Source organism: Petromyzon marinus, chromosome 4 (assembly GCF_048934315.1).
Source record: "Petromyzon marinus isolate PM22_M1 ecotype Great Lakes invasive population chromosome 4, UKy_Petmar_22M1.pri1.0, whole genome shotgun sequence".
Classification (NCBI taxonomy): domain Eukaryota; kingdom Metazoa; phylum Chordata; class Hyperoartia; order Petromyzontiformes; family Petromyzontidae; genus Petromyzon; species Petromyzon marinus.
This window is the reverse complement of record NC_133670.1, coordinates 2,223,146-2,237,559: the sequence shown is the minus strand read 5'-3', so window position 1 is coordinate 2,237,559 and position 14,414 is coordinate 2,223,146. Positions and strand designations below refer to the sequence as shown.

The 14,414-nt window shown below is 52.5% G+C and overlaps 1 protein-coding gene across 1 annotated transcript in view; it reads left to right on the top strand.

Moving 5' to 3' along the window:
* Positions 1-3,959: 3,959 nt before the first annotated feature.
* The window catches only part of LOC116938838 (integrin alpha-8-like), a 135,639-nt gene continuing 125,184 nt past the window's right edge, over positions 3,960-14,414 (top strand). Inside the window, exons 1-2 of the mRNA XM_032946541.2 lie at positions 3,960-4,223; positions 11,921-12,057. Of these exons, the coding sequence (XP_032802432.2) occupies positions 4,057-4,223; positions 11,921-12,057 (304 nt within the window). The 5' untranslated portion in view covers positions 3,960-4,056. The remainder of the gene's footprint in view (positions 4,224-11,920; positions 12,058-14,414) is intronic.

The window sequence follows — 14,414 nt, the reverse complement described above, 5'->3', positions numbered from 1 at the left end:
TACCGAAAGAACCAAAGAGTATGGATTCCTGCACTCACGAAAGCTTCAAATCCAACGTGGCTCGAAATGATCCACGCCGCATTTTCATCATTTCTCTTGGCCTCGGAGCTGTTAGCGGCCGCCTTTTGGAACTGAACGGATCGATTCACTTGGTAGACCTGCCATGCTGATGATGATGATGATGACTCATCAGTTGTCCCCCTGTCGATGATGATAAACCTGCCATGTTGACGATGATGATGACAACTGATCAGTACTCCTATCGATGATGATAGACCTGCCATGCTGATGATGATGATGATGACTCATTATTAGTCCCCCTATCGATGATGATAGACCTCCTTTTCAGGTAGGGGGGGGGGGCAACCCCTCCAGCAATGAGAAACGATAGGGGAGTTGTTAGTAAGTAGAAACTTGTCCCTTGCTTTTGATTCACCGCGTGTGCGGCGATGGCGCAGCCATCGATAGAGGGTCGAATTCGAACCGCGTTGTGTGATCGGCATCGCGCTCACTGAAGGTGTTGATGCCTTCAGGGAAGTCGTGGACTCTGTATACGCAACTGCGCACAATTCTGTGAGTCGCTTATAACTGCTTTGCCGTTACTTATTGCAAATTATGGACTCAGACTATTGTCCTATCATCTCATGGAGTCCCTGGCACGTAATAATATGCTACACAGTGGCAGTGGGGGTCGCAAAATCCCGATGTATTACTAATAAACCTCAATGATCCGATCGAAATTAGGGATTTCGATCGGATCATTGGGGGGGGGGGCATTGGGGGGGCACGTGCCACCCCCCCCCCCCCCCCCCCCCCACTGGCTCCGCCAGTGTCTGTCACTCTCGCTGCGAGTATCGCTCTGCCCCCCCAGTGGATGTGGCCGCACCGTGCGTGGCCCACAGGGGGCGCTGCTGCTGCGCCCGAAGCCCTCTCCGATGGGGCCGCATGCGAACACTTCCTACAGCCCTCATTCTCACTCCACTGCTGGATGATGCCTAGGTGAGGGGGGGGGGGGTCCACGCCAGTGCCGGATTAAGCTAGTGCGGGCCCGTAGCATATGTTATGAATTAATTTAAAATTAATAAAAAAAAACATAAATATGAAAACACACATTTTTAACTTGCATAGTAAAGTAATTGTATTTTTTTCATTTGCTATACAGCCAGATAATACGACTAATCCCCAACCTTAAACACCCAGTCGTTCATAAAAGTTGAAGGCAGTAGAGTACTATAGTAATAGAGCAAGTGCAGAATCACTGAACCGGAATTGATGGCTTGAAATCATTTAGTGCGGGGCCCTTGAAAGTGCGGGGCCCTTGAAAGTGCGGGGCCCTTGAAAGTAAGTGCGGGGCCCGTAGCATACGTATCTAGTTTTGCTACTAGGATAATCCGGCATTGCTCCACGCCAGTGCTGGACGTGAGGGCTACTCGACCTTACTTCCCCAGCCTGGTCCGTGCGGCTTGGTAAAGTCTGGGAACGCGTGCAGTCTACGTGGGAGCACGCGAAAGTAGTGTGCAGCACAGCAATGGATTTTATACTGCCCTGCCCTCGTGCTGCCAACCCGCGTAGCCCCGCAAGCTCGATGGCCACGTGTGTGTATGTGTGTGTAGGTCGACTCAGCCTCAAATGAGTTATCCGGTGCGGTGTGTAGTAAACATCGTCACTAGGGAGACAAAGACGGCCGGGCGTGGTGCTGGCCACCTAACCGCTCGCGTGCCGTGACGGTTCTTCACAGGCGCTCGCTAACAGCACCTGCCCCAAAAATGTCAATTAAGGCTATACGAGGGGGGGTGGTGATCTTTGTTTTTGTGGTGATGGTTGCCCATCCAAGCATTGTCCAGGCTCAACTCGGCTTGGCCGCCGAGATATGACGAGACTGGGCGCATTCCGGGCGATTTGGTCTCAAGAAGAGTGGCATGGCTGCGTGTTTAATTTCTCACACGGGCAGACCGAGACCCGGAGTACATTAAGCGTTGTTCTGCAAGTGCGGGTTCAGCCACGGGCCTCTTTTAAACGCCCCCAAGGCTCGGCGTGCAACAGCACCGCAGCGAAGTCACGAGAGACGCCGTTGAAAGTAACGGCGGGCTGGGTCGCAGTCGCGTGAATTCACAGCTGCCCCAGGGGAGAGAGAGTCTACGGGACAGGCGTCGCTTGTATCGCTCATCGGGAGATGCCACGCCGAATGCATCCGGGACGAGTGCCGAGTGGAACCCTGCGGGGCAGTGGAATTGTGCCGGCAATGTCCGCGCATCATTTAACCTGAGCTCATCACGTCTGTCATGTACTGGGGGGGGGGGGAGGGGGAGGTTTTTTGTTTCTTTCTTTCTTTCTTTCCAGGAAGCGGCATAAATTTTAAAACAAAGTATAATTGCGTGCATAAAACATTACGAATGAGATGTGAAGTGACCAGCTATATACAAGACAATAAGTCTGCACGCAGCAAAGTGAACAATACTGGGAATTGGATTTTGTCGTCACGAATGCACCGATTTAAAAATATATATATATACCCCATGGTTTCAAATGCCGAGCCAGGAGATGGAATCAAACGGGCGATAAACCATTAACACCACCACCACTTTGGCAGCTGCCTTAATTCCTCAGTTGAAAGTGTCAACATCTTTAACGTGTATTCTTTCAAGACGTTTCCAAATATTTACCCCGCTATGCTGGGGGCATTTCTATGCGTGCGTTGCGAATTATATGCGGCGATGCTGCGTTGGCAGTGGTGGTATACAAGCATGTGCCACGAAGAAGAGTAATTTCCCGAAACGTCAGCTGTTATGTTTTCCTTTGAAAGCCACGGTGCTATTCACGAATGTGTGCGAGTTTTAATAAAATTATTAGTGCAGTAAAAGCGGTAACCGTTTTTTTTCATGAGGTTACCGGGGAATGCAAAGAACAGCGATGTTGACCGCCTTAGCTGGTAACAGAGCCGCAATCTGTGAGCACCGCCTCTGCACGCACTGGTGCCATTTACCGTCCTGTTGCATTCCCACTCCTAATTCGCTGCCAGAAGCTTTTGTGGCCTACGGACACCGGATGAAAGGAATGCGACTTAAGCAACAACTCACGAAATGACGAGGTCACACGCACGCGCACGGTCACGGGCCGTATAACGTTGAGATGCGAATTTTGGTGCGCACACCTCACGGGGCATCAGCTGATGCGTCCAGATGCGACGATTGTATCTGCCGCACGCATTCATTGACGCCTTGAAGCATTCTAACAGACCTCTGCTGGTCTCAGCATTAGCCCGTGAGCTTTCCAAACCCATCCTCAGCAGCAACGTGTTTATAAAACGAGCACGGCTCTCGACTGGCTTCAACTCTTTTGGGGCATCGTCAGCAGACTCAGGCGTATCCGTCGCTGTCGGGCTTCCCGTGGTATATTGTGCTGTTGCCGTGTTGAAATGTTTGGGCACACTGGAATCTCATTCCAGAGGCCGTCGATGCGATCCTCGGGCGCGGCAGCTGAAACAAAAGGCGCAACAATGAACTCCCCGCTTGTCCACGCAGCAGTATACCGGGGTGCCCCACAATCAGTCGATTGGCAGATCGCGTGTGGAGAGATAAAGTGTGGGTACCCCCACCTCTCCCTTGACCTCTGGCCAGAGAGGAAGAGAAGACCAAAATACCCCCCCCCAAAGGAGCTTCTCTAGGGCCCCCTCTCATGACATGTCCCTTCCGCCAGCAAGTGTCGTGAGCGAGCGCTTTGCAGGGCTGCGCCTTTCGCCTCCTTACCTTCGAGGAGAAATGCGTGCACGTGTCTGCTTGTGCGAGGTCGGTGCTGGACCGCAGATTCATCCAACTCTGACCCCCAATCTGCCCCAGCCAGAGCGAGCCGGGCTAGGCGAGGCTGCACCGCACGTGGTGGTGGCGGCGGTGGGAGAGGGGGGTGGGGGTTGCTGGGGACGAGTTTGGGGGTTGTGGTGTGTGGAGGGGGGTTGGGCCGAGCTGGGTAGGAGCCGCGATCGGCTCGACCCGACCCCCATCAAGCAACCCTTGCTCCTGCTGCAGCGCGCACCCTGAACGCAGAGTGCCTGCAACGACCATGGCACGAGTGCTGCCGCTTCTGCTGCTGCGACTCAGCGTGCAGTGGAGTGGTCTCGTTCACCCGGGCTGGGGATTCAACCTGGACACGTCGGCGGGCGTGGAGTACGCGGGGCCACCCGGCTCCTACTTTGGCTACGCGGTGGATCTGTACACGCAGCCAGACGCGTGAGTGTGCAACTTCACCCACTCGCGATGCCGCGCGGGTCGCTGGTGATACGAGCGTGATAACGCTGGCTATTGACGAACGCTGATGCTGCCCGATTATAATCGCGGTTGTGATATCGTCGTGATGATTACGACGATGATTGTACGCGTAGGGAATATTTTGCGACCGAACGAAACGCCGCTGTATCTGATTGAGATATGAACGTTGGCTGTGAGAACCGATCTTCAACTCATTGAGTGAGTTAGCTGTAATGATTATATCTGGCGCCTTAAAAGCTCGTAAACATTTAATTAGTTTGCGTCCGGTGAAGAGTCTTAACGACACAAATTTGCTCAGATATTACGTGGCCTAACCCACCCATCGATTATTGATCATTATGATGTTGGCCGACATCATTAATGTGATACTGCTGTTGAACGTGATGACCATTATGGAAATCGTCATCATGAATACCACCCTCATCGCAATCATGATTGTTGTGATCACGACGAGTAACATATAACTATGAATTTCTTCACAGAAGGTCACAAGGTAAGCCGACTTCTTTGCGCGAATATATGGCTGAGAAATGGCGCATTCGTAGCCTCCCGAGAGCCTTTTAAGTGGCTTTGGCGATGCACCGATTCTGGACCGCAATAGGGGAGAGGGCCATTGCACGTCTGTGGAATTTCTTTCGCGCCCTACGTAGCCAATCGTGCTAACGGGAGACCGCGCGTATAGACTGCAGCACTACACCTGAGCTGTAGGAATGCCTCTACCCCAATACATCGCGAGGCGGCAAGCTGCGGGCTCGCGAGATTTGAAAACGCACCACGCAGCCGGTGAATCAGCTGTTCAGTGGACACCGTGCGGACCCAGTTCAATCGCGCACTCTGAAAAACAAACACAGAGAGAGAGAGTGGGACACAAACGCAGGCTGATCCGCACAAAAATGACAACGTTTATCATGCCTTTTGTTTCGGGCATTGATTAATATTTTACGTATGGTATTTCATTTTAGAAAAAAGTTAGTTAAACTACCATGATTAAACTATCCTATCCATAAGATTTAAATGCCCTCCCTAAAAAAATGCTATAGCTGCATTACAAAAACATGTTTTTTTATGTCCCGGTAATATGACTTATTTAGTATTACGGCTATTTAGAGAGATAAAGGTGAATGCGTTTTGTCACCAGCGGTGGGGGGAGAGGGAGGGGGGGGGGGGGTGAGTGTTTGCATTGGCCTGAGTGGTCCGAGAAAGTTTGATAGGCACGCTGCGTTCGATTTGCGCGGTGCAGCCTATCGCGGTGGGATTTCGTTACCTGCCCCGTGTAGGTAACAAAATCCACGCCAAAATTAAAATACTATCCCACGACGTTTTGTCAACTCTGGCCACGCGCAGTCGAATCCTTCCTACTTGACACCCCCCCCCCCCCCGAGTGGCTGACTGAGACTTCTCCCGGAAGGCTCCGGAGAGAATGAGTCTCGAATGAAGACGCGACGAAGATCGTCTCAGTAGCCGGGTCACGAAAGCCAAGGGGCCCCCTGCCCGTGCTCTCACTCTGTCGAGTGGCTCATAATTAGCGACAGTCGACGAAGCAACATCAGCGATACCAGAGGGGTTGCCATTAGCCACACGACAAGGTGTCGCTCGGATGCTCGTTGTGTTCCGAAGTGAATGTTACACCCGTGAAACAGTCATGCCACCACGCTGCTCATGGACGTGGCCGTCTGGGTTTGGCCGACTGAATGTGAAATTGTAGTTGATGCTCCTGCATCGATATCAGCGGCCGTACTAAAGAAGAAGAGACGTTGACTTAAAGCTTTGGTGACTGCAGAAATCCATAGTCTTTGGGTCTTTCGGTAAAGTCACGTAGATAGGTTCAAAGAAAATAACAATAAACGACGACGTTTCGATCGCAACACAAGTGGAAGACCGATTGTGCTGCGAGCGAAACGTCGTAATAATAATAATAAAAAGAAGTGTAGTATGTCCGCATTGATATCCACTACAATCGACAATAAACTTTAAAAATGATGATGATTATAGTTGGGAGTGTTCGGGGTGAAAATGTTGCCCGTTGTGTGCATTTGAAATGTTCGCTATCGTTGCGTGTATTTACACGTTTACATTAATTAAATTAATTGACTTTGGGATTTCACAGTTTACCGTAATTAAGGTCTCCCCGCGCAATGTGTCTGCCGTGGTGGCTGCTTTGACCATACTTCACCACGCCGCGCGTGCGTGTGTGTCTGTGTTTACAACTCCGTCGCTGCGCTCGTACGCAGCAGGGTTGTCGCTTGGCCAGCCGTATCTGGCCGGCGGGGTTATTGACGTTTCGGCCCGGACCCGTGCCCAGCTGAAAGAGTCGTTCGCTTTGGGCTGTGGTCCAGGACGCGTGGCGGCCTCGATCTGAGCAGAGCGACGGGGCTCTGCGAAGTTGCTTCGAGGGAAATGAGCGCAATTACGCAAATTAAGCCTTCAGCTCGACAGAGTTTCCATTTCACGTTATCCCAGATGCGTGGCGTCTACAGCGTACGGAGTTTTTTCTCTCTCTCTCCTTTCCCCAAGCACGATGAGTCTCCCCGCCGTGACACCACCAAATACAAAGACCCCCCGTATAGCCTGTAACTGTCGGGGCAAGTGCTGTTAGCGAGCACCTATGAAGGCCGGTACGGCACACGAGGGGGTGGCTGGCCAGCACCACTCCCGGCCGCCTTTGTCTCCCCAGTGGCGGTGTTCACACACCACACCTGGTACTCATTTGAGGCTGAGTCGACCTAGAGGATGCCTGGGACTCGGGCCGCCGGGTTCGTAGCGCAGCGCGCTGACCGCTACACCACCACTACCACCACTACCACCACCACTTCTCCCCAAGTGACTCGCGTGCAACTATCAGCAAAGGCGCCTCTCACAGACAAGGCGCGTGGCAAGCAGAGAGGGGGCCGGGTTTGGGCACCACTCCTTGACGCCCTCGGTGATGCGTTGCCACTCACTTGGAAGCCACGGCCACTGATCGAATCGTCTTCATCTCTCTCTCGCGCGCGCGCATTGCCACCCTAACACCCGCGCCCTCGCATTGCCATGCCGTGTCAACCCGTACGGCTTTAGCCCGTATTCGTGAACAGGGAAATTGAGTTTTCAGGTCCATACGGCGAACTACAGCCGTTTCAATCGGGGGGGGGGGGGTGTGTGTGGGGGGGAGGGGGGTGTGGGGGGTGTGGGGGGGTGCGGGGGGGTGTGTGTGGGGGATGGGGGGGTGTGGGGGGTGCGGGGGGGGTGTGTGGGTGGTGCGGGGAGGGGGGTGTGTGGGGGATGGGGGGGGGTCCCGGCGAGTTCGCAGGAACGCCGAAGAGCCGAGTTCATCTCGCATCGTGATGTGAGGCGGTTCCTCCACTTACGAACGCAACTGGCTGTGTTCGTAACCTGACGACTGCCCCGATGTTGAAGGTCTCGCGGACCGACAGGGGGCACTGCGGGTGTCCCCGAGGCGCTGCTGACATCGCGGTAGTCGAGCGAGCCACTGGTGGTGGCAGGATCACACGCAGGATTCTATCGCTACGGAGTCAAACTAAATCTCATCACATTCGTCGATAACACTGTGGCCGTGAGAAGAACAATTTGTTGTAGGCGACGTTTCGGGCAATGGCCCTTCTTCGGAGCACGCGCGTTAAGTGTGCACCCCTAGCTGTAGATGGTTGCTTTCATGGATCTTTAGTTGACAGATTAATATCAATAAGAATCTTTTTAACGATATTGTATGGTTATTTAGGCCCATGTTAAATCATCATTTGCATCGGTTTTTTGTTGTTGTATATTTTTTGGTTTGTTGCAACAACAAAAAAGCGGGCCCGGTTACAACGCGTCGATGTTCAACAGCGGAGGGACAAAAATTAACGCTCATTGAAAGTCGGCACGAAGTGAAACATTTGCATCAATAAAACAAAGCCAATGCTGTAGAGATAGCAAATTGTGAGTTCCAGATGTTCAGACAGAGTCCACAGATGAGCACCAAAACCCAAAGCGGGATTTTCCCAAGGAATATGAATCAGCCAACGGCACTGTGACGAGAAGCAGTCTCACCCGGACATCCACCCTCACTGTTTCGGCCGGTTCAAATCCTGTCGTGGCGTCTTCGTTAAGTGCAAGTGCTTCCTTGCGGGCATTGTATCGGATTGCACCGGGAGAAAATGCTTTGCTGCATATGCGCGCGCATGTTCAAAAGCGCGAAAAAAATTGGATTCCCTGCAACAACAACAACAACCCCATCGAGGAAATATGCTGGGAAATGTTTAACAAGATTCTTAAAAATTGCAAGACGATTCTATTCACGGATATTTTACTCACATTGTTCCGAGGATGCTGACTTTGATCACAGCAGGTGTTTGAACAGCGCTGCGAGGACATCGTATGGAGTGTTCGTGACGTTAGTTCGCGTCGACAGACCTCCGTCTTTTATTGTGTAAAACGTCTAATTCCAGCTGAAGCAAGTTTTACTCTCTGACCTGTCTGAAGGCACGCGAATAACAGTGACTGCAGTTGAGAAGAGCGTGGAGTCCAGGTGGAACAAAGACATTTACAAATATTGGAGACGCAGTTTCACTTTTTTTTTATGCTCGTTCACCCAGAAGAGCCTCATTCAGCCTCCACTCTTTTTCAGGAGGGTCCTGCCGGTGTTGTCGCAGTCGGGGGCGATGTCGCTGCTGCAGTGTGTGATCCCAATTTGAGTAATTTGCAAGAACTTTTTTTTTCAAGCAGTGGGATGTTTGGCCCAATACCAGCGACGTTTGATTGTTGTTTTAGCTATGGGAACCCGGAGGAAACCCACGCAGACCGAGGGAGATCACTTTTACCAACTCCACACAGGGTATCAAACCCAGGTGCTTCTTCCTGTGAGGCACAGGTGTTACCGCTGCTTCACCACCCTGCGCCCCCCCCCCCCACCAACTCACCTGCTAGCGGGAGCGTGAGCCCGCTGTGGTTGTCGGTGGAGTTCACAGCGACGTGCAGGGTCTGCACTCACCAGCGCCCCCCTTCCTCGGACTTAAGCGTCGTGCTAAGTCGCGGAGGCAGCCGCGTGTGGGCGCTGGCATGGCACTCCATCATCGCTGCTCTGACCGGGAACGGCGCCCCTGGGGTTCAAGATGGGGTTGAAGACTCATGACCGCGCTCGCGTGCCGCTTGAGACGTCGCGTGTGGGCACAGGGGCCAGTCGCGCTCACAACCGCGCGTGCTCTGGGCAGGACAGCGTATGGGACACGTGAGCGGCGCTTGTATTTTCGAGCGAGTAAGTGGCGTAAGAGAGCACGTTGTGTGAGCAGGGCCGGATTTAGGTATAGGCTTTAGGGGCTGCAGTTGTTAGCCTTGTAAAAATAAATTAAAATTTTCTTTAACTTTGTTTTCCTTTTGAAAATATTCCTGGGGGCCTCACAGTACCTGTAGCCCAGGGGCCTACAAAATCTTCATCCGGCCCTGTGTGTGATGAGCGTACGGAGGAGTGTGCCTCTTGGGCGCGTTTTTCGGCGTGATGTCCGACGTATTGCTCCACGTGCTGGGAGCTTACTCGTGAGCTACGCAGCACCACGATGGATGGGCACCTACGCTACCGTTGGGCCCCCCATTGGATCTGCCACCACAGCAGGGACAGACGATGCAGAATCCATATTTTGACTGAAAACTTTCGCAGCTTGCCCTCGATGGCATTCCCCCTTTTTTCCTCCTGACGACGATCGTTTGTGTTGTGATCGAATCGTCGTAGTTTTTATTTTTTATTTTATTTACTTTTATTTTTTTCTATCTACGTGACTGTACCGAAGGAACCAAGAAGACGAAGAATCCAGTAGGACAATGACATCAGGAGAGGAGTGGCTATTTGCTGAGTGTCCTATTATCGACCACTAACCACCGCCCCCCCAATAGCATTTCCCGGGCTGCGTCCAGACACCGCAAGCGTTAACAAGGGCTGCCGGTCCACTCATGCGCCGCGGTGGTTGTAAAAAAAAAACGAGTTCGTATAGGCGCTGTCTGCAAGAACACTCGCCATTAAGGAGTGATTTATACCCGAAGGGACGAAACGAGTCCAGTAAAAGCGTAATCCTGCTCAAGGAGGCTGATAGGGCAGCGCCCAAGTCAATTGGCGCCTCCCAGCCCGTGCTGGAGTTAAATTATGAACTAAACTATTGTTATATATTTTTTTACCAAGTAAGGCCCGCTGATCTATAACGTTCTTTTTCATAACGACCAGGCCACAAATGGTAGCCCAGCGAAGTGGCTCATCATCACGTAGAAATGTACAGCAGTCCAAATACTGTAAACGCGTGATGTTGATTCGCAATGTTGAAGGAAAAATACCGGATGACCCAGAGAAAAATAAACTGGAGAGAGCCATACAGACTCCGAATATACAGCAGCAGTCGTCGTCAGGGTCGGGATCGAACCCACGACCTCCTGTATACCAGGCGAGGTAGTTAACATCTCCTAGCCACCGTGATGATGCTGATGAGAGAGAGAGACGCAGACTCCAAACATACAGCAGGCGTCGTCAGGGTTGGGATTGAACCCACGACCTCCAGTATACCAGGCGAGGTAGTCAACATCTCCGAGCCACCGTGATGATGCTAATGAGAGAGAGACACGCAGACTCCAAACATACAGCAGGCGTCATTCAGGGTTGGGATCGAACCCACGACCTCCAGTATACCAGGTGAGGTAGCTAACATCTCCTAGCCACCGTGATGATGCTAATGAGAGAGAGACACGCAGACTCCAAACATACAGCAGGCGTCATTCAGGGTCGGGATCGAACCCACGACCTCCAGTATACCAGGCGAGGTAGTCAACATCTCCTAGCCACCGTGATGATGCTAATGAGAGAGAGACACGCAGACTCCAAACATACAGCAGGCGTCGTCAGGGTCGGGATCGAACCCACGACCTCCTGTATACCAGGCGAGGTGGTTAACATCTTATAGCCACCGCAGAACGCGCTGCGGTGGCTAGGAGATGGGTCGAGTCTAACGGAAGGATAAGAGGCGGTCACCTGCCACGGAGAGGCACTGGTCCGTACGGACGAGCGGGAAAGCAAGAGGCTCGCCATTGGAAGGCTGCTTGGAGGTTGACTCAGCCCATCAATCCCCTCCAGGATCGATACAATTAGTACCACTTGTCAACAGCGATAGTCACACGGATAAACTTTCCCCTGCCATAGGAATTAGGAATGCCCACCACTGGCTCGGCGCTCTAAACAGGAGATGAGCACCGCCTTGATGCTCGTTTGAGCAGCAGGAAATCGCTTTGATGTTTGGCCGCAAAAGCAAGGGATTGCATTTTAATGCTGAAAATAACCACAACGTTACGGGAAGGTTCTTGCGCTTGTGCAATATGTGTGGGTGTGTACGTACGTGTCGGGGAGCGGTGGCGCAGTGGTTAGCGCACCGTGCCACAAATCCAGCGACACAATTTGGATTCTAGCTCACGGGTAACATCAGTGATGAATATATGAACCAGTTCTGGGTCTTCCCTAGGTCGACTAAGCCTTAAATGAGTATCTCGTGCGATGTGTAAGCACCAACATTGGGGAGACAAAGGCGATCGGGCGTGTGGCGCTCTGGCCTTAACATGAGCTGCTGCTGCTCGCAAACAGCACTTGCTCCATCGGTACGTTAAAGGCTTTACCGAGGGATATTTGTCTTTGTTTTGTCTGTGCGCTTGGCCAGCATTGGCGTGCTGATCGGGGCTCCGCGGGCCAACACGTCCCAGCCCGGAGTGACGGAGGGTGGAGCGGTCTACCTGTGTCCCTGGGGCCGCGATGGGGCCCGTCCTTCCTGCCACCCCATCCCGTTCGACCTCACAGGTACCGCCTCCCTCCCTCCCTCCCTCCCTCCCTCCCCCCTCCTTCCCTCCCTACCTCCCTCCCCTCCCTCGCTCCCTCCCTCCCCTCTCCTCCCTCCCCTCCCTCCCATCCATCCATCCCATCCATCCCGGCACCCGCTGAGCACGATCGTCGCTCTCACCGCTCGCGCGAAGCTGCCCAAATGAAATGGCAATTCCCTTGTTTCAGCGGTGTGTAAGTTAACGGGGGGCGGGGGGGGGCAGCATTCTGACATTTTCACCTCTTGCAGCGGCATCACAATTAACCTCCTCCGTTCGGGCGGCGAATCGCGTCGGAGGAATGCGGGCTCACACACAACGTCCCAGGGCGACAATGCCAGGAGCAGGCCGAGTGACACGTGTTTGCCAAGTAGATTTGAAGTGGCTCAAAAATCGGCACCATCTGGCTATCGTTGTGGTTCACGTCCACACAACCTTCCAACTCCTCAGAAAGTCTCACTCTCGAATCTCTAATTCGATAATGTAGTGCCGAAACAAGTCTTCCACATTCTCCTGTTGGGCAGGAAATCTTCACGTCTCCGTCTCGAATGTTTCCATTTTCCAGGTGCAATAACAATAAAGCTCCCCACATTTCCACGAGGGATTCTGCAAATGCAAAGCCCGTTTCGGCTTTTATGATGCAGACACGAACGGGACGCTGTTTAGAAATGTCCAGCGCGCTCGCGCGCGGGGTAGTTGGCATCGCGAGTAATCACTAACAGATGTCACGGCTAAAGCCACTTGCTCTCCGGGCTTCGATTAGGTGTAAGCGGGGTCTTGCTGCACCCCCAGAATTGCCGGTTAAACACCATTAATCAGTGCAAACGCGAAGGAAACACCTCATAGGGAGGCACTGGGCCAGAGTGCAGTTCTCTGACCCTCTGAAAGCAGCAGAGATGCCTGAAGACTTTGGGCATTTGTTGCCTTTTTTGCCGTGACGATGAGCGGGAGGAATGCGTAATTGCATTAACAGCCTTGTTATGGTAACCAAATGAGCGGCATTAATGCAAAAAAATCCTCTGCGAGCGAAAGATCCCTAAAGGTCCGTGCCTACTTTTTGTTGTTTTTGTTGGTTACAACGCCGTTGTTAAATCAAAATTTACAACGCCGTTGTTAACATACACGGGCGGCTGGAGCTATGCGCGCCTTCAGATGCCGCAATCACAACACCACAATGTCGGCGTTTGTGCCTAGCTTCTGCTGAACATTTAGGTTCAATTCCAGCAATGCGTTTGGCGAGGGAGGATGAAAATAATTTGAATCGATTCAAGTGGCTTTTTGTTACATTTTAATTTGGCCGCCTCTAAAAGCCAACATATGAGTTTAGGGCCGAAACGAACTGCGCACAATTACACGTAAATTAAGTCGTGGCGTTGGCGTGATCGCTTCTGACATCGGTATGTGCGGTGCCCCACAAAGGGCAGCCTCTGCCCCCAAGAGGGCATCTCTTGGGTCTCCGTGCCATCTGCACGCGCGCCGCTGTGTGTCTGCGTGCTACGGGGCACAGACGGTGCAAGGCACGTGGGGGCCCTTCGTGAGCCTCAGCCCTGCAGGGCCCAGGAGGTTGTCTCAGTGTAGTTCCCTCGCCATGGATAGAAATTTGCAACTCCGGCATTCTTGCGCGTGACGGCAGCACGTTCAGGAACTAAATGCGGACTGTTGAGGTCTGCTAGCCAGGATGAGGAGGCTTCAGGAGAACGAGTACGTGTTGTTTGCTGTTCCTAGACTACAGTGGTGTACTATATAGTCCATAGTTTGGGTTGTATGTCCACTATCTTCAATGTATCTCTTTGGGTCTCTATGAGTCACTGTGGGTTAACTACACGGTCCATCGTTCGAGTTGCATAATATCGGACTACTGCGACTTGTCTTTAATTTCCACGGTGGCTAGGAAATGTTAACTACCTCGCCTGGTATACAGGAGATCGTGGGTTCGATCCCGACCCTGACACCTGCTTTATATTCGAAGTTTAATGTTCTCCCCGTGGTCGCGTGGATTTACACTTCTACCCTGCACACGCGTTTAGTGTATTTGGCTGATATAAGTGTCCACGTGATAAGCCCCTTCGTCGAAGCTATAATTTGTAGCCACTGACAAAGAGCTATACAGCTCAGTGTCGGCCTTACTAGGTCAAGACAAATAAATAAAAACAGTTTATCTTTAGTTTCCCGTTCACGAGGGAGCAGTGCGCACCGGGTCTCCGGCGTGTCCTGGCCCCGACTCGTCACGCGTCGCCTCGAAGACGACCAACGCTGCCATCCCAAGAGGCCGTCCATAAATGACGTCACGCACCTGGGGGGGGGGGTCAGATTTTTGCGAAGATGTGTGACGAGGGGGGG